At 43.2% G+C, this 25,961-nt stretch overlaps 1 protein-coding gene across 4 annotated transcripts in view; it reads left to right on the top strand.

The window, feature by feature from the left end:
* Positions 1–25,961, top strand: part of LOC132407610 (tetratricopeptide repeat protein 28-like) — a 226,413-nt gene that overhangs the window by 192,998 nt on the left and 7,454 nt on the right. For all 4 annotated transcript variants that reach the window (XM_059994374.1, XM_059994375.1, XM_059994373.1 and 1 more), the window contains 4 exons: positions 5,548–5,814; positions 7,480–7,565; positions 11,745–11,902; positions 17,635–18,409. In XM_059994374.1, coding sequence (XP_059850357.1) covers positions 5,548–5,814; positions 7,480–7,565; positions 11,745–11,902; positions 17,635–18,409 — 1,286 coding nt within the window. The remainder of the gene's footprint in view (positions 1–5,547; positions 5,815–7,479; positions 7,566–11,744; positions 11,903–17,634; positions 18,410–25,961) is intronic.

Here is a 25,961-nt window from a genome sequence, read left to right as displayed (position 1 = left end):
AATAGTGTAGAGAAGTATATGGTCATACACTGGTGGAAAAAAATAAAGGTTTAAACTATTTTCTAAATGGGGAGAAAATTCAGAAATCAGAATCAGAATCAGAGACTTGGGAGCTTGTGTGCAGGATTCCCTCAAGGTTTACATGCTGGTTGAGTTGGTGGTAAGGAAGGTTGTGAGAGGTTGAGAGAATGTAAAGCTGAGACCGTAAGGCATTTGTCAGTCCGCACTTTGAACATTGTGAGGAGTTTTGGTTTTCTTATCAAAGGAAGTATGTGCTGCCACTGGAAAGGGTCAGACTGGGTTCATGAGAATGATTCTGAGAACGAAAGGGCTAACATATGGGAAGCATTTGATGGTTTTGGGCCTGTACTTATTGGAGTTTAGATGAATGAGGGGCCATCTCATTGAACCATATCAAATATTGTCCCTTTAGAACAGAGATGAGGGCAATTTCTTTAGCCAGAGGGTGACGAATCTGTGGAATTTGTTGCCACAGATAGCTGAGGAAGTCAAGTTATTGGGTATGTTTAAAGCTGGGTTGATAGGTTCTTGATTAGTAAGGGTGTCAAAGATTATGGGGAGGTCAGGAGGGTGGGGTTGAGAAGGATAATAAATCAGCTGTAATGGAATGGCTAAGCAGATTCGATGGGCTGAGTGGCCTAATTCTGCTCCTGTGTCTTAGGCACAATTGTGTTAAACCCTTACCCTGTTGAATAATGAAGGATGTGCATTATTATAAACTGACATCTTTAGCCAAGTGTTGTCAGAGATGGGTGACGGGGTGGAAATAGGTCTCTACCAGAGGAGGTGTAAATCGTTCCATCCGCTAGCCTGCAGGTCACCCTTGGACAAGGTGTAGCTTCTGCTTAGTTCCCCCCCCCCCCCACACCTCCGATCAGGGTCACGTGAAGCCATGGGAGCAGGTGGTGGATGGTCATATGAGCAGCAGGTACATATCACATGTTCTGGTTATGTGACCATTGATGCCAGGCAGACAATATCTGAAGAATATTGATAAAGGCTGGGGTCACCCATCTTGAAAAGACTGCCCAGAAAATGCAATGGCAAACCACTTCTAGAGAACAATTTGCCAAGAACAATCATGATCATCTGATGTCTTATGACACAGCACATAATGGTGATGATGACTATCAGAGAGTTACTAACCCTCTGCTGGTGAGTAATTCTGACTGGTTATACAGTGAGGACACCCTCACCTTTGCTCAGCAGAATAAACTGTAAAATTTTGCAAATAGACTGTGAGTAACCTTTGCCTACCTGAAGTTGCGAAGGATGTAACTCATTCTCCATGGCATAAGCAGTGAGCCAGCCAGCTTTTCCATTCAGATATGCCACCAGGCTGCAGTGTTGGTACCACACCTGCATTCAGCAGCACCCTCACTCAGAAGGTCCGAGAGGTTAGATGCCATACGTTGTAACCCAACTACGGCCCTTTGGAGTAATGATGTTTTCTGTTGCCTTTCTACATTATAATGGGCCGGTGTGGAAGTCCTGACGTGGAACTTAACAATTGATAAAGAGACCAGAATTCCTCATTGATGAAAACCCCTTCCTCGGTGCTGAGAGATTACAGTAATCTTAATGTGACACTACAGTATCCTTCCCTTTGTCTCAATGCATCTACTCACAAGTGTTTTGGGATCAGTCTGCTGATAACCCAAAGAAGCACAACTTCTGATGATTGACACTGTCATTCTTCCCTGAAGGCAGTACCCACATGGGTGAGAAGTTTCACTTTTAAGATGATGATAAATTACATCCTTCAAATACATGAGGAGTAAAAATCTTTACATTACATCTCCGTTCAAATGTGCAATGTGTAATCATGGTAATTTTTAATAAATATTATGTACAACAGGAGAGTCAATATAACATAGAAATACAGTTGCATCAGCACGAATTAAGCAGTCTGATGGCCTGGTGGAAGAAGCTAGTCCCGGAGCCTGTTGGTTCTGGCTTTTATGCTGCGGTACCGTTTCCTGTATGGTAGCAGCTGGAACAGTTTGTGGTTGGCGTGACTCAGGTCTCCAATAATCCTTGGGCCCTTTTTTTCACACCTGTCTTTGTAAATATCCAGAATCATGGCAAGTTCACATCTACAGATGCACTGGGCTGTCCGCATCACTCTCAGAAGTCCTGCGATTGAGGGAAGTACAGTTCCCAAACTAGGCAGTGATGCAGCCAGTCAGGATGCTCTCAATTGTGCCCCTGTTGAAAGTTCTTAGAATTTGGGGGGCCATAGCAAACTTCTTCAACCGTCTGAAATGAAAGAAGTGCTGTTGTGCCTTTTATCACCACACGGCCAGTCTGTACAGACCACATGAGATCCTTGGTGATGTTTATGCCAAGGAACTTAAAGCTGTTCACCCCCTCAACCCCAGATCCATTGATGTCTATAGGGGTTGTCCTGTAGTCCACAACCAGCTCCTTTTGTTTTTGCGATGTTGAGTGAGAGGTTGTTTTCTTGACACCACTGTGTCGGGGTGTTGACTTCGTCTCTGTGCTGCCTCGTTATTATTTGAGATTAGGCCAATCGGTGTAGTGTCATCAGCAAATTTAATAAGCAGATTGGAGCTGTGGGTGGCGACACAGTCATGGGTATACAGAGAGTAGAGGAGGGGGCTTAGTACACAACCCTGAGGGCACCTGTATTGAGGGTCAGAGGGGCAGAGTAAGCCCACTCTTACCACCTGCCGGTGAACTGACAGGAAGTCCAGGATCCAGCTATACAAGGTAGGGTGAAGGCCGAGGTCTCTGAGCTTCTTGTCGAGCCTGGAGGGAATTATGGTGCTGAATGCTGAACTGTAGTTCCAAGAACAGCATTGTCACATAAGCATCCCTCTTCTCCAGATGTGTAAGATGTGGCTGTTGTATCCTCTGTTGTGTTGGTAGGCAAATTATAGGGGATCCAGTTTGGTGGTAGCATGCTGCAGATGTAGTCTTTGACCAGCCTCTCAAAGCATTTGCTTATTGTTGAGGTGAGTGTGACAGGATGCCAGTTGTTCAGACATGTTACCTTGGTCTTTTTAGGTACAGGGACAATGGCGGAGAAAACAATGTTAGTCATTAGCAGTTCAGATAGCAGTTTCCCCTCTAAACTAACACTATTTCACACTCTCCCCTCCCACTTCCTGCCCAAGCCAGTAGGGGCTGAAGCTCTTCCCTTCTATCTACTACTCTGTATCTCCTGTATCTAATAACAGTGGCCACTGAGTCTATGTTCATGGTCTTCTGTGGCTGTAGCCCATCCATTTCAAGGTTCAACATATGTGCTCAGAGATGCTCTTCTGTGTATCACTGTGGTAACACGTGGTTATCTGTGTTACTGTCGCCTCCTTGTCAGCCTCAACCACTGGCCATTCTCCTCTAAGTTCTTGATTAACAAGGCATTTTCACCCACGGAACTGCCACTCGCTGGGTGTTTCTTTTTTTTGTTTTTTGCACCATTCTTTGTAAATAATAGAGACTGTTGTGTGTGAAAATCCCAGGGGATCAGCAGTTTGTGAGATACTCAAACCATCCTGTCTAGCACCAACAATCATTCCATGCCCAAAGTCACTTAGACCACATTTCTTTCCCTCCATTCTGATATTTGGTCTGAACAACAACCCTGTCTGCATGCTTTTATCCATTGAGTTGCTACCACATGATTGGCTGATTAATATTTGCATTAACGACCTGGTACACAGGGGCACCTAATAGAGTGGCCATTGAGTGTAATTACACTAACTTACGTCGAAGACAATGGTTATGGACTTGGGTGTTCATCCTCAAACTGCATTTGGAAATCTTTCATATTGACGCCACCACTCCCTTGGGGATGTTTACCCACAGTGTCCCTATTAATCATTCCTCATTCTGAAAGATCAAATCGAAATAGCTTGCTCCTGGGTAAGTTGTACAAAGTACTGCTCTCTGATGTAATCCACAAATTCTTCCACTACAATACCCTTGTTATGTTGGTTCATCCAATCTCCCATGGCTTTTGTCAATTTCCTTCAAAGATGCCCTTGATATTTCCCCATTTATGTTCTGAGCTAGCAAGCAATCATCATTTTGGGCATCTCTGGGCTACTCCCACCCGTGTCTACCGTCCCCTGCTGTTTTTGTTTTCACACCACTCTCCACTGCCTCCATATTACAACTCAGCACTTTCTTTGACTAAAATCACCGTCCCACCTCCTCAAACACAAGAAAGCATGCTGGAAATCCGAAGCAACACGCACAAGATGCTGGAGGAACTCAGCAGGCCAGGCAGCGTCCATGGAAATGAATAAACAGTCGATGTTTCAGGCTGCGACCCTTCTTCTGGACTGAAAAAGAAGGGGGAAGATGCCAGAATAAAAAGGTGGAGGAAGGGGAATGAGGATAGCTAGAAGGTGATGGGTGATGCCAGGTGGGTTGAAAAGATAAAGGGCTGGAGAAAAAGGAATCCCAAAGGAGAGGAGAGTGGACAAGAGGAGAATGGGAAGGAGGAGGGAACCCAGAGGGAGTTGATAGGCAGGTGAGAAGAGGTAAGAGGCCAGAGTAGGGAATAGAAGAAGGAGAGAGGGGAAGTGAAAATACTTCCTTACAGGAAGGAGAAATCGATATTTATGCCATCAGGTTGGAGGGGACCCAGACAGAATATGTTACTCCTCAACCATGAGGGTGGCCTCATTGAGGTACAAGAGGAGGCCATGGACCGACATGTCGGAATGGGAATGGAAATTGGAATTAAAATATTTGGCCACTGGGAAGCTCCACTTTTGGCAGGTGTAGCTGAGGTGCTCAACACCTATTCCCTTTGGTCTGTCTTCTGGAATAATGTATAACCTGGAAAATTGAGCTCAATGTCGGGTCACTCTGCAATCACATGACAGTATTTCACTTCACTTATTACTCTTATTCTCTCATCTGTGCTGTCAACTAATTTACCTTACTGCAAATGTTACATACATTCAAAGCAGAATAACAGGCTTTGATTATTTACAGATATTTACTGCTCTGAATTTGTTCTGTATAGCATGTTTTTGTTTACATCTTGTCCCCTGGCCTGTCACACTATGGTTGTCATTTCCCCCCTCATTATCTGGTGCCGCTGGTCTTTTATTTCCTCCTGAGTAATTGAACCTTCTTCCCTCAGAGCCTTCCTCTTCCCAGTTAGCTTTTAGTCCTAACTTATTCCAGTTGTCCATGTCTAAAAGGCCTTTATCTAAAGGCCAGTGAGGCATTGCAGCCGTGAGCGCTTAGAATAGTGGCGGGCACACAAATGCAATGTGTGTGTATGATGCACAGGATGAAACCAAGGCAAGGGTCGAGCATGAAAGGCTCCATCATTCTGCAGCTTTGGAGTAGGTTCCCTACAGGAAAAGGGTGAGGGGTAGGGAGTGGGTGGCAGTGGTGAAATAGCAGCAATTGAATAATATTGATTGCGGGTGAATCTGTGACTGTGTGGTGGATCAGTGACGGAGCTGCAATGTGAACACGTAGCACTCGTTAATCTGATGCAGGTTCTGATTTTGCCATCTTTTTGTCTCCCCACAGATCGTTGCACAGTGAAGTTGACGACAAATATAATCAGCATTCCAGGAATATATTCCATGCTTCAGTTACTGGGATTTCACTTCCAGCCATTCCCATCATTCCCACCCAAAGTGGACAAGCTGACCGGGAGAAAGGCAGCGAATGCTGATGTTGTGAAGGACTGTGCACCAACCTTTGCCCCTGCCAGTCCAGTGGCCATTCTTTTCCCACAATGGAATCCAGAGAGGCTGATTCAAAATGCACAACAAGTCATTGCCGCTGTTATTGGTCAGCCCCAAATTAACTGTGCTCAATTTTCAGCAAATCTGATGTAGGCTCCAACAACACATTACCGGTTGAACTAATCAGTCACCAACACCATTACTCTACTTCCATCACACCAACACCCTTTCTCCCTCCATCACATCCACACTCTCACTCCCAACATCCCACCAACACCCTTTCTCCCTCCATCACATCCTCACTCTCACTCCCAACATCCCACCAACACCCTCACTCCCTCCATCACACTCACACTCTCACTCCCAACATCCCATCAACACCCTCACTCCCTCCATCACACCAACACCCTTTCTTCCTCCATTACATACCACACTCTATCCTTCATCTTACACCAGTGCTTCAGTATGCTCACTGCCACACATCAACAACATGACGCTGTCTGCCAAGTTGTACTGCTAACCTATTACCTGAGTTTGAATATCTGCTTTGAACACAATCGCCAATTCAGGACCCAGCTACCCAAAAATTTTCCTAATCTGATATCTTTTGTTAAGTTTCTTCTCAAAGACTATTTTCATATTATAGAAAATAACATTCCTCATGAGCTAATGTTTCAATATGAATTTCATTTTTAACTTCTCAGAAAATTTCATCAATTAAACAATGTTTGATTAATGTAGTTTTAGTTAACACAGTTGCAGTTTCAGTTGCTGCAACATGCATTTTCTATTGAACATAATTTTAAATGACAGAGAAAAGCCTTTAAAAATATTCAGACTCATTCGCTAGTATATTGAACTTTGGTCAGAACTTAAATAAACTAAAAGTATTTATGTTTAGAAGTTTATAAATCCTGTCCGTTCAGCCAAGCTTGAAGCCCCACAGACTAGAACAAAATATTGCTGATCATTAGTTTACTCCGAAAGTACTTTGTGCTCTAAGTTTTAGGATCTCACGTAGAGTCTCTCAGAGCCAGGAGCCAGGCTCAACATGGCCTCAGTGTTAGTTGTGACCAGTTTGTACAAACTCCCTGGGACCCCAAGTTTCTCCAGTTTCCTCCCATTTCCCAAACATTTGTGGGCGGTTACATTAATCGGCCACTGTAAATTACCCCTCATGTGTGTGGGTGGCAGTATCTGGGGTGAGTTGATGGGATTGTGGAGAAAATAAACTGGGATAGTGTAATTGGGTGATTGATGGCTGGTGTAGACTTAGTGGCCTGGAGGTCCTGTATCTCTCTATGAATATTGTAGATGAACAGTTTTTACACAAATTCAGACTTGCAGATTCCAAGGGAAAAAGAATTAAAGGGGTGCTCTGTAGCAGTGCTAAGGGCTAGAGTGATTAGGTACAAATGAAATGAACGTGCACAGAACGAGATGGATAAAGAAAATGTAGAAGGAATGAAAATGTCTCTGGATTGATTTTTAAAGTGCTCATATTCCAATTTTGCATGTGTGTGTCACATCACTGCAGCATTCCATTTGCTGCTGTCAGCTTTCTCGTTTTTCAGGATATAGGTCCTACACCCTGTCCTGCAATGGAGAACTTTACGAGGCTGGTACGTCGATATGCAACTTGGAAAGCATATTAAAGTGACATTTAGAAAGGCCTGGTCAGGGGAGATGCAATATGCCAAACACTAGTGATTGAAAAATGCAGATGATGATAGATTTTCTTCATCCGGTTTATGTCTTTGTATGATTTCAGATCTCAGTGCCAGTAATCAGTGTATCAATGCGTTAATTTGGATCCTTCCCCTGACCTGTGACGTATTAGAGCAGCTCATCACTTTGGTATGTGTGATTTCACCTCTTGTTTCTTTGAAAGATTCTACAAGACCCTCACTCTTTGTTCCAGCCTGTCACTGGGACACAGTCTAATTTTAGCCTTCAATGTTGTCTTTCAACCATTTCCCCTTTACTTTTGACCATTCTTCTTTCATTTTACATTCCTCCATGACAGACTCTGTTACCATTACCAATTATACTACCCTGCATTATCACTTGGTTCTTTCTCTTAAGTTTTCTAAATTTTCTCTCACCATAACCCTCCCTGCCATTCTTTAAATTAAAATTTCACCTATAGCATTAGTTTCTTTGGCTTGGAAAGACATTGGTCAAGCCACATTAAGCTGACCAGAGCAGATGCAATGGGCTGAATAGCCTAACTCTATTCCTACATATTACGGTCAGTGAAACAGCTCCTTCTTTCCCCAGCACTGCGTCAAAATCTGAAGTGCTGTTTGTTTCAAGGAGGAATCACAATGAACACTGTTAGATTTCCCAGTATTACCAATGCAAAGTTCAGGTCAATACTGCACAGCATTGCCTTTTAAAGTGTTCCTGAGGATGGTGTCCTGATTGCTTTGCGAAGCTAGTATTTCCCTTGCGAGTATTCGTTCCAAAAGTGGGCAGTAGTAAAGAGTTAAATGAGAGTTAATTTTGTTATCAATGATCATGCATCTTCACATATACAGGACGCACTTGTACACAAGTTTTGCAGGCATTTTAGATTTTTTTTTTGGAATGGTTAGTTCTGAGAATAAAATGAACAGGCCAAGTGGTGCTGGTCTCGAAGTTTTACATAATATGTGTAATCGTTTGTAGATGAGCACTGCCACGTGTAAACTCATCTACAAACATAAGGCAAAAGATTTCACATGTCTGCTTAGCACACAGTCTCCCAGAAACAGTTAGGTTTTATTCCAGAAGTGCCTTCAGAATGTTTCATATTGCACTGCAGGAATGATTTTGGCAGATTAGAAGATGCAAGTGTAGCACTGATATTTATATGATAGGAGGAAAAGAAAAAAAATAGGAAACTTTACACAGTTAACCTGACAACTTTTTTCATCAAAATGCAGGACATCATTATGGACATGAGAACAGAGCAGTAAAATAATTAAATTATTATTAAGCAAAATCAACATGAGTTTACAAAGGAAAATTCATGTTTGGTAAATCTACTGTGCAAAAGTTGTATGCACATGTACGATGCCTTGAAAAAGTATTCAGTCCCCAAGTAATTGTTTACATAAATGAGTATTATAACCAAGGAGTTTGATCAATTTAACTGAGTTTTTTTTTATTTCACAGAAGAGCCCAAAAAACAGGGAAAATAGTTAAGCATGTAAAACTAAAAATTCAAGAACTGAAATGTTAATAGTTCAAAAGTATTCATTCCCCTTTGCTCAGTACTTGGTTGAACTATCTGTCACAGCTTCACAGTCAGTTGTCTTTTTGGATAAGTACCTACTAGCTTTGCACAACGTGATGGAGCAGGATTTGTCTATTCCTCCTTGCAAAATTGCTCAAGCCATGCCAGGTTGACATTTTGATCTATCTAGGGCAACCAACGTACTCTTTACCTAATTTGATGTAATCCTTTGAACAATATGGTCAATTATCAGGATACAAGATCAACATAGATAAAAACCCATTTACTTTCATATTTCTATAGCCCACCAAGAGAAATTGAAAGTCGATACCCCTGGGCATGGCACACAGAGTCTTTCAGATATTTGGGCATCATTATGCCAAAAGATTTGGCAAAATTATCAGAATGTAATTATCAGCCTTTATATAAAAAAAATTAAGGAAGATGTGGCAAGATGGAGCCTGATTCCTTTTTTCAGTCTCAGTTCAAGGATTGAGTCTATTAAAATGAATATACTGCCCAGACTGTAATATCTCTTTCAGTCCCTACCAATAGAGATTAATCAAAATCAATTCAATGAACGGAACAAGATGCTATCAAGGTATATTTGGCAGGGTAAAAGGCCTAGAGTTCATCTCAAAACTTTGCAATTAGCAAAGGAAAAGGGGGTTGGGGCTTGCCTTCTCTTAGAGATTATTATTTTGCAGCACAGTTGAGAGCTGTGATATGTTGGTGCAACCCATCATATGACGCTCAATGAAAAGACATTGAGGAGCGGGTACTTCCCATCCCCATACAAGCAATTTTGGCTGATAACAACCTGCAAAGGTACATAAATACTATTGATAACCCATGGGTGAAATTGACTCTTAAAATATGGAAAACCACTATAAAAGAATATAATCTAGAGGGAGATATTAAAATTCTTAAATGGTGTGCATATGACTCGGATTTATATGATGTATATGTACAATGTCTGGAATGCATCTTATGGAAATGTTTGTTTGATGAATTTCAATAAAAAAATAAATTACAAAAAAAAAATGCCAAGCCAGGTTAGTTGGAGAGCAGCGGTGGACATTAATCGTGAGGTCTTGCCAAAGATGTTTGATTGGGTTAAGGTGAAGACTCTGACTGGGCCACTCAAGGACATCAATTTTCTTTATTTCAAGCCACTCCATGGTTGCTCTGGCAGTGTGCTTTGGGTTGTTGTCCTGCTAAAAGTCAAACTTCCTCCCTAGTTTAAGCTTTCTAGCAGAAGCTAGCAGGTTTTTATCCAGGATGTCTCTGTATTTAGCAGCACTCATGGTCCCATCTTTCCTGAGTAGATTTCCAGCACTGCTGCTGAAAAGAATCCCCAAAGCATGATGCTCCCTCCACCACAGGGATGATAGGGATTGTATAACCTGGATGATGCGCGGTGTAATATTTAAGCCATACGTATGTTTAGTGTTGACCCCAAAAAGTTCCTCTTCAGTCTCATTTGACTTCAAGACCTTCTCCAATATCTTTACAGTATCTGCAAAGTAACACTTTGCAAAGTCTTTACAGGTAAGAATATGGTTTTTTTAATACTCTTTTTATCTTCATTTTGGTTTGGTCTGTTGAAAATCTACCACACTTTTGGACCTTCCAGAGAGAGGGGGTGTTTATTCTTATGAATTGATTGAAAACAGGTAATCCTCCAATTTTTGACATTAACAAATTGGGTAAGTTGGTAAGGTAGGGAAATTAGCGTAGTAACTACAAAGGGGATGAATACTTTTTTAGTCTCACAATTTTGGTTTTTAATTTTTAGTAAATTGTTGACAGGATTTGGAATTTTTCCTTTGATTTGACAATGTTTTGTAGATTAGCTCAAAAATCTAGCTTCAATATATTTACATTTTAAAAATGAGTCAGCAAAATGTGAAAATAGTTGTGGAGGCTGAAAACATTTTCAAGGCACTGTATACAGCTAGGGTGCCAAAGACTTCTCCACAGTACTGCAGTAATTTTATGTATTGCACTGCATTGCTGTTCTGATATTAGTCTCTATTGTGGATTGAGAGTGGGAAGGTGGCAGGGAGAAGAGAATCATGGTTGGGAAAAGGGGAAGGGAGAGGAGAGGGAGCAGGAAGCACCAGAGAAACATTCTGTAATGATCAATAAGCCAGTTGTTTGCAATCAGATAATTTTGTCTGATGTCTCAGGGCTGGATGTGTCTACACCCACATCAACCCCACCCCTGGCACTCCTTCTCTGTCACCTGTCTCACGCCCCACACCCCTCCCACGATGCTCCACTCTTGCCATTCCCAAAATCCTTTGTTCCTGTCAGATTTACTGCTCCACATTGACAAATACAATACTATGCACCCTAGCTATTTATAGGCCTAAGACTTTTGCACAGTCCTGTAAGTGTTTTCTTTTCCCCATAAGAGTCAGTAGAACTTCTGAGGCCTTACCTCAATCTGGAGGAGAGTGAACAGTGCCAGGGTATTAGACCAGGATAGACTGAGCCAATTAGGAGTTTCTTTATGTAAGGGAGTTGTAGGTCTTTGGAATTCTTTTCTTCAAAGAGCTGTGCACACTCAGTTGTTGAAAATACTTAAAGTTGATAAATTGATGCTTGAATACTAGGTAAATTGGGATTTAGGGCTAGCCAAGAAAGTGAACTGGAGACAGAATCAAACTTGGTTTTATTGAATGGTGGAGCTGGCTCAACACACCTAATTCTGTTTCTTAGCTTCTCACAGAAGAATGCAGATGTCACTCAGTAGGTTTGTGGTTTCACTCTCTCTGCCTTGATCTCTTCTCTCTTTTGTCCTGCTACAGCTGGAAATCTCTCAGTCGTCCACCATGATGTGTCCTAAACTAACTGAGAAGGGAGTTGCTGCACTTTGGAACCAGCCGCACCTCAGAGACTTTTTGCAGGTCATCGGATATGAACAGGCTGGACTGTTCTTGGTCCACAACCCCAGGACCCCAAACAAGTGCGTGCACCACAGGAGAGGATCTGTCATTATACCGATTACCACACTGAGTGCAGAAGGAGCCAGCTTGCTAAGCTGCTATTCCACCACAGCCCTTGGAGCATTTGGTTTAAGTCAGTGCCATTGCAAGATTGAGACACACTTGTTCCACTCCTCATATGATCATCATGAGTTTTGTTGCCAGGAGCAGAAAATCCTGTAGGGCTCCTTACACTATCAGTTAGTGATTCTTTTCACAAAGCCTTATCGATGAACCTGCGGGGGTATATTGTTTCCCATTGAATGCTCCTGATATAATGCAAAGGGAGAAGGTGCTGAATGCCTGCAAAGAGAAATACTCCGCACCAAACACAAAGGGAGAGTCTTACTTGCACAAACACAAAGTCTTACTTGAACCTGAATGGAAGCATCTACTTCCACTCATCCCAACAGTGGTAGGAGCAGAGAGGTACTCAGTGACTGTGCATAACGTTTTCCCAGAGTGACCACACTCTTAGTGATGTGGGCTTCTTTTGGGGCTACAGCCTTTGACTGGGACTGAACCCATGATAATCAGAGAACTTCCTTTTCCCATGTCGGGAAGGTAAAAGAAATGGCAGCATGGTGACGTAACAGCGCAAGGCTATTACTGTGGCTGCAGCCCCCCTTCAGTCCCGCTGCTGTCTGTAAGGAGTTTGTATGTTCTCCCTGTGACCGTGTGGGTTTCCGCCGCATGCTCTGGTTTCCTCCCACAGTCCAAAAACGTACCATTTAGTGGGTTAATTCATTGTATTTGGTAATTGGTAGCATGGGCTCGCTGAGCTGTGCTGTATCTCTAAACAAAATATAATTAAAAATCTCTCCTGGATAGGGTACATACACATTGCCCAGTCCAGTGGCCCTTTCCAGGATAGGATACGTACACGTTTCCCAATCCAGTAGCCCTTGACCATGAAAAGACATGCAGTGCTATAAAGATTAGTAGCAAATGTCTAAATAAAATAGTTATATGAGAGGGAACTAGCAAGAAAAATAAAACCAGGCAGTCAGAGGTTCTCTGTGGATGAGAGTGACTGATGCACGTATTGACCCTTTCAAGGTTGAAGAGGAGGAATTGATCATTGAAAATAAGGAGATAGCAAAGACTTTGAACAAATATTTGCATCTGTTTCCTCAGTAAAAAAAAATAAAGCATTCATAGTCATAGAAAAGTACAGCATAGAAACAGGCCATTTGGCCTGTCTAAATCGCCTAGTCCCATCAACCTGCACTCGGACCAAAGCCCTCCATACCCCTCCCATCCATGTACCTATCCAAACTTCTCTTAATTTAGATTGAGTTTGCATGCGCCACTTGCGCAGCTCATTCCACACTCTCACAAACCTCTGAGTGAAGACTCATGTTCCAATTAAACTTTACACTTTTCACCCTTTCATTCCAATTACAGTAGAAATTTTGGGGCTAAAAGGGGAGGGAAGAACTTGAAACAATTATAGTCAACAGAGGAAAGGCAGCAAGCAGATGCCTGGAGCTAAAGAATGGTGCCCTTGCACCTGATCGCCCACAATGCAGGGCTTAAAAGAAGCATTTGCAAAGATAGAGGACACATTGGCCATGAACTTATAAAATTCTATAATTCATGGGAAATGTTCTAGCAAATTAGAAAATCACAAGATGTTCAAGAAAGGAGGCCAGAAAGCAGGAAACTATAAGTCAATTCATCTCGCATCAGTCTCCCGGAAACTGTTTAAAATGTAGAAGCAGGGAATTTAGCATAATACAATCAAGTAGAGTCACTGCGGCTTTATAAAAAGGACATAGTGTTTAACAAACCTTCGAGAATGTCACAAGCATGGTAGTGAGGGGGAACCAGGAAGTAGATTGTATTTGGATTTCCAGGAGGCTTTGGAAATAGCACACCATAAGAAATAGCAGAATTAGACCATAGCGACAGCAATTCCAAATTTACTTTATGAAGGAGTTGAGTATACTAAACCAGAATGAAGAAAGGAAAGGAAGACGAGAAAACAGGTTGTGGAAAAACCACCAAAGGGTTGGCAAGGGGTACTACGTCAGCCATCTTGCATTCTATTCAACTAGACCCTGACACTGATCTGTCAAAGTCCGTGTGGTTTCAGCCTCCCCACGTTAAACAAAGTCACACAAAGGCGTTCTCCATTAAGGGTGAAGTATGTGGATCCCAGATTGGCCTCTGGAGACCCTCTATAGACAACCCCTTTGGAGAACATTATACTCCACTCAAGTGATTTCACTACTACTACGAAGCCAGCAAATGTGAGGCCATCCACTTTCCAAGAATAGAAAAGCAGAATATTGTTTGAGTAGCGAGGGAGTAGGACCTGCTGTCCAGAGGAATCCGAGGGTCTTCATACATGAGGCACAGAATGTTAACTGCACAAGCAGCAAGTAATTACTGAGGTAAATGAAACCAAAAAGAGAATGGAGTACAAAAATATGTGTACTTGATGTTGGTGAAGCCAGCCTGCAGAACTGCATAAAGCTTCAGTCTTTTTTTAAGGAGGGAAATGCTTATGTAGGAGAGAGAGCTGCAGAGGTTCACTAGGGGTTGGTTTGGGTGCTGTGATGTCTTATAGGAGGTGGTTTAGTATTTGGGTCTGTTTGCAGTTTAGAAGAACAAGAGGTGACTTCCTTCACGCTGAGGGGCATTGGCGGTGTAGATGCTGAGGGGATGGAGGAACTCAGCAGGCCAGGCAGCATCTATGGAAGTGAATAAACAGTTGACTTCTCGGGCCAAGTCCACTCATCAGTCCTGATGAAGCATCTCGGCCCGAAACGTCAACTGTTCACTCTTAAAACAGGTCATTCTAGTAGTGGGTCAGACTTACTTCTGGAAGCTCTTCAAACTTTATTTCATATACAAAGTATTGATCTACATGTCTTCTTATGGGTTCCTGCACATAGAGGTGTTAAGGGGAACAAGCAGGTTGATTGTTTGGCCAAAGAAGCTGTTAAAAGCTCACCTGGGATTTAGACCTTCCACTTAGCAAATCAAAAGCTTAGACCATAAGACATAGGAGCAGAATTAGGCCATTCAGCCCATTGAGTCTGCTCTGCCACTCCATCATGGCTGATCCTGGATTTCGCTCAACCCCATACACCTGCCTTCTCACCGTATCCTTTGATGTCCTGACCGATCAGGGAAACTATCAACTTCTGCCTTAAGTATACACAAGGACTTGGCCTCCACTGCAGCCTGTGGTAGAGCATCCCACAGATTCACTACTCTCTGGCTAAAAAAATTCCTCCTTAGCTTCTGGTGATTCCTCCCCTCACCCCGCTCCCTTCCCCTCCTCTCTCTTTTCCATCCTGGTTCCCCTCTCACCCCTTCTTTTCCCCTCACCTGCCTATCACCTCCCTGTGGTTCCCCTCCTCCTTCCCTTTCTCCCATCGTCCACTCTCCTCAATCAGATTTCTACTTCTTCAGCCCTCTCCCTTGTCCACCCACCTTCCTACCTCGCCCCTCCTCCCCCCTCTCTTGGTCTCATCGATCACCCGCCAGCTTGCACTCTTTCATCTCTTGGTCTCATCGATCACTTCCTTATCCTGGCTTCTGCTCCCCTTGCTGGATCTGGGCCTGAAACATTGACTCTCCATTCCTCTCCATAGATGCTGCTTGACCTACTAAACTTTTCCTTTTATTTATTTAGAGAGACAGCAGGGTATAGGCGCTCCCAGCCCTTCGAGCCGCGCGGCCCAGCAAATCCCAACAACCCCCCCTCCCTGATTTAACGCTAACCCAATCATGGGACAATTCACAATGACCAATCAACGTACTAACTGGCATTCCCTTAGACTGTGGGAGGAAATCAGAGCAGCTGGAGAAAACCCCTAGGGAGGACGCAGAAACCCCCCCACAGATGATATGCTGGGACGGAACTCCGATGGCCCAAGCTGCAACAGCATCGTGCCAACCGCTATGCCACTGTGATGCCCAGCATTCTGTGCCCATGCTCGGACTTGGTTGGGTTTTAAAATTGCTTGGGATGGTTTTGGGGACAGAGCCGGGAGCTAGGGCACGGCTAGGGTTTAGGGAAGGGAGGAGGAGAAGATAAGAGGTTAGAAATCTGGGCAGGAGCCAGTGTTGGAATGCTCCAAAAAAGCTAAGGGGTTGGTGGGACTAAGAATTAGGGGATTGTGGGATAATGGGCATAAAGGGGAGACCTCTTTACAGAATACACAAAACTGATGGATTGATGGGAGAAGGCGGTAAGACAAGAAGGGAAGGAATTATATTGACTTGACTTAGAATTGAGCAGACTATGCTTAATTGCTCATATCTTGTTGGAAAACATCACTCTGGGGTGTGTAGGTTTTGTCATCATTATGAAACAGTTAAACACATTCTATTACAATGTGAAGCATACAAGGTTGAATGAAAGCAAATGCAAGCTACGCTACTAGCTTTGGAATTGACAGCTTTTATTTAAAAACTTTAAGTTATGGAAGTTACTTTAATTCACAATATTGTCTTTATTTAAAATCTATAGGGCTTTTGGGGGTTATTTAGTTTTCATTTGATCTACTTCTGCACCTATTGTCTATTGTCTATAGTGGGGGGTTTTATTTCCAACTCTCTACACCACACTCCAGCCCAGTTGATGGCGGTAACACACCTTTAAGCTGGACTGTGGACCGCCATTAGAAGTCAGAAGAAGAAGCCAGTGCGGAATAAAAGGAGAGGGGGAGGGATTTTTTTTAACCAGAAGGAGAAATCGACATTCATTCCATCAGGTTGGAGGCTACCCAGATGGAACATAAAGCGTTGCTCCTCCACCCCGAGGTGGCCTCATTTGACACAAGAGGAGGTCATGGACCAACATTTCAGAATGGGAATCAGAATTAAAATATTTAGCCACCGGGAAGCTCTGAATTTCGCAGGTGGAGTGGAGGTGCTTGACAAATCAGTCCACAATTTACAATGGGTCTCACCAATGTAGAGGAGCCCACATCAGGAACCCCAGCAGCTTCACAATTAAAGTGTTGCCTCACCTGGAAGGACTGTTTGGGCCCCAGAATGGAGGAGGGGAAGGGCAGGTGTAGCACTTTGGCCACTTGCACTTCTCATTCCTTCTACAGATGCTGGAGGTTGCCAGGCACCTCACACAGAGACTGGTGTTGGGTGCCAGGAATGCACTGCCGGGGGAGGTGGGGGAGGCAGTTAGAATAGCAACATTTAAGAGACATTTATACAAACAGGCGATGAGGTATGTAAATCACATGCAGGAAGATACAATCTAAATTTAAACTGGCTTTGTGGTCAGCACAGACTGCATGGGCCGTAGTGTCTGTTTCTGTGCTGTAACCGATGTAAGGAAGGCCATTGATGTAACAGCTGAATAACATCAATTCCAGGACTCGGGGATGATTGCTTTTCAACAACTTTAAATGTATGACTTCAATCACTGAGTATTTCTCCTTAATTCCCATTGATTTTAGTTGTTTCAAAGCACTTTGATAGTATACTCTGTCAAATTCTTCCTGGATTCAGGAGCTGTCACTCTCACCTGATCTGGCAAAACCCAGAGAGTGCATTTGGGAGCAAGTTATTGATAAATAAGTACTGGTTCGTAGCATTGTCAACTCCTCTCATCCTGGTGTTTCAGCTAAACTGGCTGGACTGAATGGGCAGTAAATTAGCTGGATGACATTTTGCTGTTGCAGATAGGACAAAATATCAGTTTATCATCACAGAACTTTCCTCTACTCCACAGGTCGTTACTACTGGGGAGTCTGAAACTTTTCCTAGCCCTTCACCCACAGTCTCCACGTAGACACTGTAAGGTGGGCTCTTCAACTGCTGTGAGAGTGCAAGAGTTTACACAAGTTTCACAGGAAACTCCAGCACTGAGAGAAGATCAGTCCACACAGAGTTCCCAGGAAACTTCCCCACTGAAGAAGGATCAAACCACACAAGGCCTTCGGGAAACTTCAGCACTGAGAGCAGACTCGTCCACACAGAGTCCTCAGGAAACTTTGGTGCTGAGAGAGGATCAGTCCACACAGAGCTCCCAGGAGAGTTTGGCACAAAGTGAGGACCTGTACCCGCAGGGTCCTCAGGGTACCTGGGCATTGACATATGAACAAATGAAGCAGGGTTCTCAGGAAAGTTTATCAGCAGATGAAAAGTCTAGTCCAAGATCTGAGAAAAGCCCAGCACTAAGGGAGGAGCAATCCCTCTTGAGAGGCAAGAAAGGTGGAATGGATTCCCAGGAAACCCCTTTTGAGAGGACCAGGAAAGTCAGACAGGGTCCTCAAGAAGCCACTGGAGACACTGTAAGAGACAAGAAAACCGAACAAGGTCCTCAGGAACCCACTGCGAGAAAAAACATGAGAAACAGACACCGTCCGTCAGAAACTTCACTGACCAGTGATAAACTGTCTGAACAGGAAGCTCAGCAATTGACAGGAAACACTGAGAGAAAGGCATCTGGAAGCTCAAAGGTCTGCCTAAACTCTCTGAAACCACTGCTAGTACTGAGGCACCAGGTAATGCTCAACTCACCAGAGAAAAGACAGCATTGGGGCTGCTCTGCAATCCCAACATAGGCACAGTCATTAGACATGGATAGATGTCAATAACTACAGGAATATAATAGTAACTACCTCCAAATGAAACAGTAAGAGGGGATACTGAAAGAGAAAACAAGAATTCTTTACAGTATACAGAGGGTTTCTTACTTAGCTTATTCTTAAGAAACCCAAGAAAAAAGGGAAGAAGCTGACAGCAGGAAGTCAATAAGCATCAAAAATACAACTGCAGATGCTGTGGATCAAAGAGTACGAACACAATGCTGGAAGAATGGGCTTCGGTCCTCTCTTCCCCCCCCCCCCCACCCCCCATTCCTGATGAAGGGTCTCGGCCCGAAACGTTGGCTACTCTTTTCTCTCAGATGCTGCCTGACCTGCTGAGTTCTTCCAGCGTTGTGTTCATAGTCAATCCGCATGGATCAGTGGTGGGGTGGTGAGAAACAATTTGGAACCACCTGTCCCACTATGGAAACAATTGCCTGGGACACTTAGCAGCTACTTAGGTAGTCAGATATAACTGGTAACTTGGTAATTACTGTCAGCAGAGGTCGAACCAGTACTTGGGAGTTTCATTGTATCCACAGAAAGGGTATTGTACGTAACACTCAGTGTCAGGGTGAAGGAACCCTGGTTGACAAGAGATGCGGAACCACTAGTCGAGAGGACTAAAATTTATGAAGCAGGGAAGTGAGTGGATGGTTTGTTGGGCTTCGTTAGTCAGAGGAATGTGTTCAAGAGGGCGAGGTAATGTTGCAGCTGTAAACATCCCCAGTAAGACCACACTTGAATATTGTGCTCAGTTCTGGTCGCCTCATTATAGGATGGATGTGGAAGCTTTGGAGAGGGTGCAGAGGAGGTTTACCAGGGTGCTGCCTGGTTTAGAGCGTGTGTGTTATGAAGATAGATTGAATAAATTAGGGCTTTTCTCTTTGCAGTGAAGGAGGGTGAGAGGTGACGGTAGAAGTGTACAGGATGATAGGTGTTGTAAATCAAGTGGATAGCCAGAGACTTTTTCCCAGAGTGGAAATGGCCAATACAAGGGAGCATAAATGTAAGATGATTGGAGGATAGGGGCACGTCAGAGGTACACAGAGAGTGGCGAGTGTGTGGAATGCCTTACCAGGGGTGTTGGCAAAGGCTGATACATTGGGGGCCTTTTAGAATCTCTTAGGTAGGCACACGGATGATAGAAAAACAGAGGGCTATGTAGGAAGGAATGGTTGGATTGCCCTTAGAACAGTTGAAAGGTCAGAACAACATTGTGGGCTGAGGGGTCTGTACTGTGTTTTATATTCATAATGTATTTTCATTACTGATACCTCCTGGAGCAGTTGCTGACCAGGAAATGATTTTCCACATGATACAGAATGGGCAGTGACTGGGACAGAGAAACCTTACATTTCTCTAATCAGTAGGTCAAGACCTGGAGGTCCCACAACTCTCTCCAACATTTAACAACCCTAATGAACAGGTTGCAAAGCTTGGGAAGTTAATAAGCATGGACAATAGGGAAAATATGCTGCTTGATATGAAAAATAAAGTTAAGTAGATAGAGTTGTCTAAGATTATAATAATTTAATTGTAATTAAAGCTCATCACAAATATAGGAATAAAAAAGATAGTATGAGTCTCTTCAGGCCTGCTCTAACATTCAGAATAATCATAGCTAATCATCTTACTCAATCCCATCCCATACTCTCTTCCTGTACCTGTTGATATTTTTTGTGTCTGGAAACTGGCTAGCTCCTTCAACTATAGCCCTCTGGAAGCCCTGAGCCCTCAGACACTAGATTCACCATACTCCGAGTGAAAAAAATCCTCCAAACTTCCATACTAATCTCTTCTCCATAACCCCTCATTCAGAACATCTCACCATAGGGAAGCATCCTCCTTGCATCCAATCTCTCTAGTTGTGTCAGAACGTTGTAACTTCAATTAGATCCCCTCTTATTCTTCTAAACTTATTGACCTAATCTCTCCTCGTGCTGCAGTCCGGGTATCCCAGGAATCAGATTTCCTGTCTGTCCACTAATTTCCAATCCATACCAAGTCTATGCTCTTCTTTTAGTATCAAGTATTTCCCTCCTTAGGAAAGAGACCAAAAACTGCATACAGTTTTGATACAGATAGGTATGATCTCACAAAGGCTTTGCTACAAGACACTTCTGTTCCTAGACCAACAATCTGCTGTCGAACTCAGCTCTTCGACGGCATCTGTCAGGGGACAGAAATTGCCAACGTTTTGGGTTGAACCCCTACATCAGACCTTTTTGCTCCTGTACTTGAACTTATTGGTATGAAGCAAACTATTTATCTTCTATCTCCTTGCTACACCTACATGTTTGATTTATGTGATAGATACACAAGACCACACGTAAGTCTCTTTGTATGTCAGCATTTCCCAGTCTAACACCACTTAACTAATAATCCACCTTTCTGTCTTCTGCTGAAGTGAATAACTTCACAATTTTCCCTGCTAAACTGCATCTGCCATGCTTTTGCCCAGCTGCTCAGTTAAATCTCCTTGAAGCCTCGTTGCATCCACCTCATAATCCATAATCCCATCTAGTTTGATATCATCAGTAGACTTCAAAATATTACAGTTGATTTTCATCATAATCATTGAGGTTATGAATAGCTGAGGCCCCCACACTGATTCCAGTCAGTGCCTGACACCCTGAAAACGGCCCATGTATTCCTACTCTAGTTTCCTGCCTGTCAGCCATCATTCAATCCAAGCTTTAATTTTACACGCTAACTTTTTATGCAAAGTTTTATCAAAAGCTCTCTAAAAATCTTAAGTACACCACATCCACAGATTTTTTTCTCACCTATTCCAGCAGAAGCATTCTCAAAAAACTTCTTTCAAGTTTGTTTTCCTTCCAGTAAGTTATGCGGTCTTTGTCTAATTCCATTGATACTTTTCAAGTGTCTTGCTATCTTCAGTATGATCTCCAGCACTTTTCCCACTAGGTTAACCATTCTCTTTTCTCTCTCCTTTTTTTAAATTTCACCCTGTAATCTGGTAGAACTTTTTCATAATCCATAATGTGCTGGAAAAAAATACATCCTCCTTTTCCATGACTACCTTACGAAGTAGAACATAGGCCATGGGGATTTATTGCTGATCAATGCCACTAATTTGTCAAGCACTATTTTCCTACAAATATTAATTTCCTTCAGATCCTCACCTTTATAAGATACATGGTTTCCTAACAACTTTTGAAGAATTGCACAGGTCCTCCTTTGTGAATACAGAACCTGTGTATTTGTTTGCTTACTCTGCTATTTTCCTCTTCCTCTTCATCATTTTTCCATTTCTGACTGTAGGGGACCACTCCTGATTTCACTAATCTCTTTTTTTACAAATATACAGAAGCTATTGTCCACTTTTACCTTGATTGCAAGCTTCTGCTCAAACTTTTTATTTTTGCTGCCTTCATCTGAAATCTAAACTGTCCCCAGCCCTCAGGCCTGTTACTTTGTCTGGCAGCCATATATTTGGCCTTCTCTTTCCCTCTGACAGTTTAGGTACTCAAGGAGAGCCTCCTCTTTATGTTTCTTATACAATAATCATTTCTGGAGCACCATCAGTACCAGGCAACAGTGAGTTCAAAAATAGGAGGATGATTGAGAGCACAAAAGACAAAGAACAGAGAGGTTCAGATTCCTGGTGGATCTGGGCCAGACCTGGGGAAGGTGGGACCTAGGCAGGTCAGAGGTTTGTACATCAATTGGCCCTGGAGAAATGCAGAAAGGGCTTCTTGATTTGGTTGTGGGGGGAACTAACTTGACAAGTGGAAAGTGAAGCTGATGGTATTTTTATTGCAAAGGTGGATGTAGATGATGGCCCAGTTAATGAGCCTGAGAGGCAAAGGAATCAAAGGCTAGGGGAAAGAAAATAAATTTAATGACAACTTTATTCTGTACTCTTCAATGGTCTTGGAGATAAAAACAATGACAACACAGACAGGCAGAGTTTGAGAGAGAGGTTAACAAAGGAGGCCATTGGGACTCAACTGAGAAACTAATATGGGGCATTTACATTTCTGGGAGGGTACTGTAATTGAGGGTATTGTAATTCAGAGGGAGACAAAAGATCAAACACAGAAGCAGGTTCTGAGAAGTTTCAACTAGCAATTCAATAATTGTAATTTTACAAGGTGCAGAAATCTAAGTATTCCAAGAAATTTTTTAAATGTAAGAATCAAGACCATTGAGAGAGGGGAACAAAATTAATTGTAGGAAATTAGTTTAGGCATATTGAAGATATTTTGGATATAATTGAGTTGGATTTAGTATAGTTATGGGAAAGAGGTAGTTGGATCTAGAATACTTATATTGGTCTAAAGTCAATTCTACCAGGTCAATTTTATAAAACAGAAAATGCCGGAAATCCTCTGCAGGACAGGCAGCATCTGTGGGAAGAGAAGCAATTAGTTTTTTAGGTTAAAGATCCTTTATCAAACAGAAACCAAGTTTGTTTTAAGTAGCAGCATTCAGGAAGGGACATTCAGGAAGAAGCATTCAGGGTGGGACAGAGGGATGCAGCCATTAAATAGGCAGTTATCTCATCTGTGTTGCTAATGTGAAGTTTGGCTGATGTTGTATGGTCTGATTTTCTAGGAACTGTAAAACAGACTAGGGATCTGGAAGTGCATCTTCCATGATTTCTGAAAGTAGTGGACTCGACAGATAAAATGATTAAGAAGAAATATGGGAGAAACTGTAGGGTATACAAACATTTAAGAATATTAAAATGCACAGTCAACAGAGCTATGTGAAAGTGGGCCCAGGTAGACCAGAGGATAACTTGTAAACAGCAGAATTTAGTATATGCAATTCAGTGTTAACAGTGCCATGTCATATACAAAGGGAGACAGGCCACAGTCAAACTCACAGAGCACCTCAGTATTTTTGCAAGGGAAACCAGACCAGACCTGTTAAGATATATCCAGCAGCATGGGATCCAGTCTTTGGAGACCCTGGGCCTAGAAACTAACATGAAATGGTCAAAACTTCAAAGAAAAAGAGCAGAGAGGAAGTAGATTGAAATGTTACAAACTTACTCCCCAAACAGCCTAAGTGAAGCCTAATAACTAGGCTTAAAAACAAATCCTATTCCCCAAATGGTCTAACGAGGCCTACAAATACTGATTGGATCTATAAAATTGGAGCATTGAGAATAGGATGGCATGTTCCCTGTTAATTTAACCCAGACTGGGGCCTCCCAGGCACACACACAGATACAAAAGAGATCACCATACACTACACAAAGCAGGGAAACTATGTCTTCTTTCAGTTCACTGACAGCTGTACATCCCCCGTTACAGATCCACCCCAGGCAGACCCCACCCCATCCCACAGGTAGATGCATAGCAATATGGTGCTCCGGAACAACCGCTCCCCAAGCCAAAAACCTGCCAGGTCCCATCTTGCTTCCCACCATGCCCCCACTCTCTTGCCCCTCCAGCCTCTAATCTCCATCCCCCAACCCTACCCATAACCCTAACCTCAACAACCCCACAAACGCAAGCCTGGCCAGGCTCCCCCCTCTCTCCCTGCCAGGACCCTTCTCCCATTTAGGTCTTCATCTCCATCCTCCAATTCTAACCCTAACCTCCACAACCCTCTACTGACCCACATCCTCACAACCTATCCACCAGTTCCTTCTCTCCCTTCCAGGCCCTCACCTCTATCCTCCAACCCTACCCCTATCTCTAACCATAACCTCCGCACCCCCACAAACCTGGACCCACACCACACAAAAACCCAAGCACATATTCCCTACAATCCACCCCCCCCCCCCCCAATGCTTCATTCTATGCAACTTCTGCCATTTCCAAGGGGATCCTACCACGAAACACATCTTTACATCCCTATCTCTCGGTCTCTCTCCATTTTCAACAGGGATTGCTTCCTCCATGATTCCCTTGTCCATTCATCCTTCAACACAAATCTCTCTCCTGACACTTAGCCTGCAAGGGGCTAAAGTGCTACACCTGCCAATCCACCTCCTCCCTCGCCTCCATTCAGGGCCCCAAATAGTCCTTCCAGGTGAGGTAACACTTCCCTGTGAATCTGCTAGGGTTGCCTATTGTGTCTGGGGCTCCCTGTGCATCCTGCTCTATATAGATGATTGGCAAATGCTTCATCAAACACCTCTGCTCCATCCGACAAAAGCAGAATTTCCCAATGGCCAAACATTTTAATTCCTATTCCCATTCCCATTCTGACATTTCAGTCCTGTGCCATGATGAGGAAACCCTCAGGATGGGTGATCAACACCTGAAATTCCATCAGGGTACCTGTTGGCATAAGTATTTATTTGTCCTTCTGGTAAAAAAAAATTCCTTCCCTCTCCTCTCGTCTTCTGTTTGCCACTCTGGCCTCTTACCTCTTCTCACCTACCTCTCACCTCCCCTGGGTCCCCTCCTCCTTCCCTTTCTCCTTTGGTACACCCTCCTCTTTTATCAGATTCCTTCCTCTCCAGACCTTTATCTTTCCAACCCACCTGGCTTCCCCTATCACCTTCTGGCTGTCCTCCTTCCTTTCCCCCCACCTTTTTATTCTGGCATCTTCCCCCTTCCTTTCATGCCCTGAAGAAACAGTCGAAACGTCGACTGTTCATTCATTCCCACAGATGCTGCTTGACCTACTGAGTTCCTCCGGCATATTGAGCGTGTTGCTCTGGAGTCTCAGTATCTGCTGAATCTCTCATATTTAATATGGGATATGTGCCTTTATTGAGTGCTGAATACAGGTACAGAAAGGTCCTGAGGGAGCTGTATAAAACAGCAAGACGACCAGAATTGAACATGAGGCTGTATAGAGGAAGCGTAAGCAAGCTTGTATTATAATTATGAGTGACTATCTACACTAGGATTATTTACTTTGCAACATGAGAGACTGATTGAGAGTGTAACTGGTGTGAAAGACAGTGATAAGTTTGATCAGTATCGACAGGAAGGACCTTGAGAAACAAGGATTTAAAGCTGAGGAGGAAATTGATGAGATCTTTTTTTTTCACCCAAAGGAGTGATGGATCCAGACCTCACTTCCTACAAGGGTAGTGGAGATGGAACCTTGCATTCAACCTGGATAAGATCCTGCCTGAAACAAACACCAAGGCAGTGGGTAACACACACAAAATGCTGGAGGAACTCAGTGTTGTCCCGTTAAATTAGGGAAAGGATGGTAGAGTACTTTAACGTAGAATATCTAGATGTGGAATATCCAGTCAAAAAGAATAAAGGTTTACTCGAGGTTTAAGAAGCAAGGGCTCTAGAGAGTTACAGAGAAGCCAGGCAGGAGGTTAGGAATGGACGCTGGAGAGCTAGGAGGATGCCTTAGCGAGTAGGATTAAGGAAAACCCCAAGATGGTCTACACATATGTGAAGAAAAGGAGGATGACGAGAGTGAGATAGGACTGATCATGGACAGAAGAGTGGACATGTGCCTGGAGTATGCGGAGGCAGGGGATGTCCTTAATGAATACTTTGCTTCCATA

This window comes from Hypanus sabinus, chromosome 18 (genome assembly GCF_030144855.1).
Source record: "Hypanus sabinus isolate sHypSab1 chromosome 18, sHypSab1.hap1, whole genome shotgun sequence".
Taxonomy (NCBI): Eukaryota; Metazoa; Chordata; class Chondrichthyes; order Myliobatiformes; family Dasyatidae; genus Hypanus; species Hypanus sabinus.
Note: the sequence above shows the minus strand (reverse complement) of the source record. Positions and strands in the feature narration are given on the sequence as shown.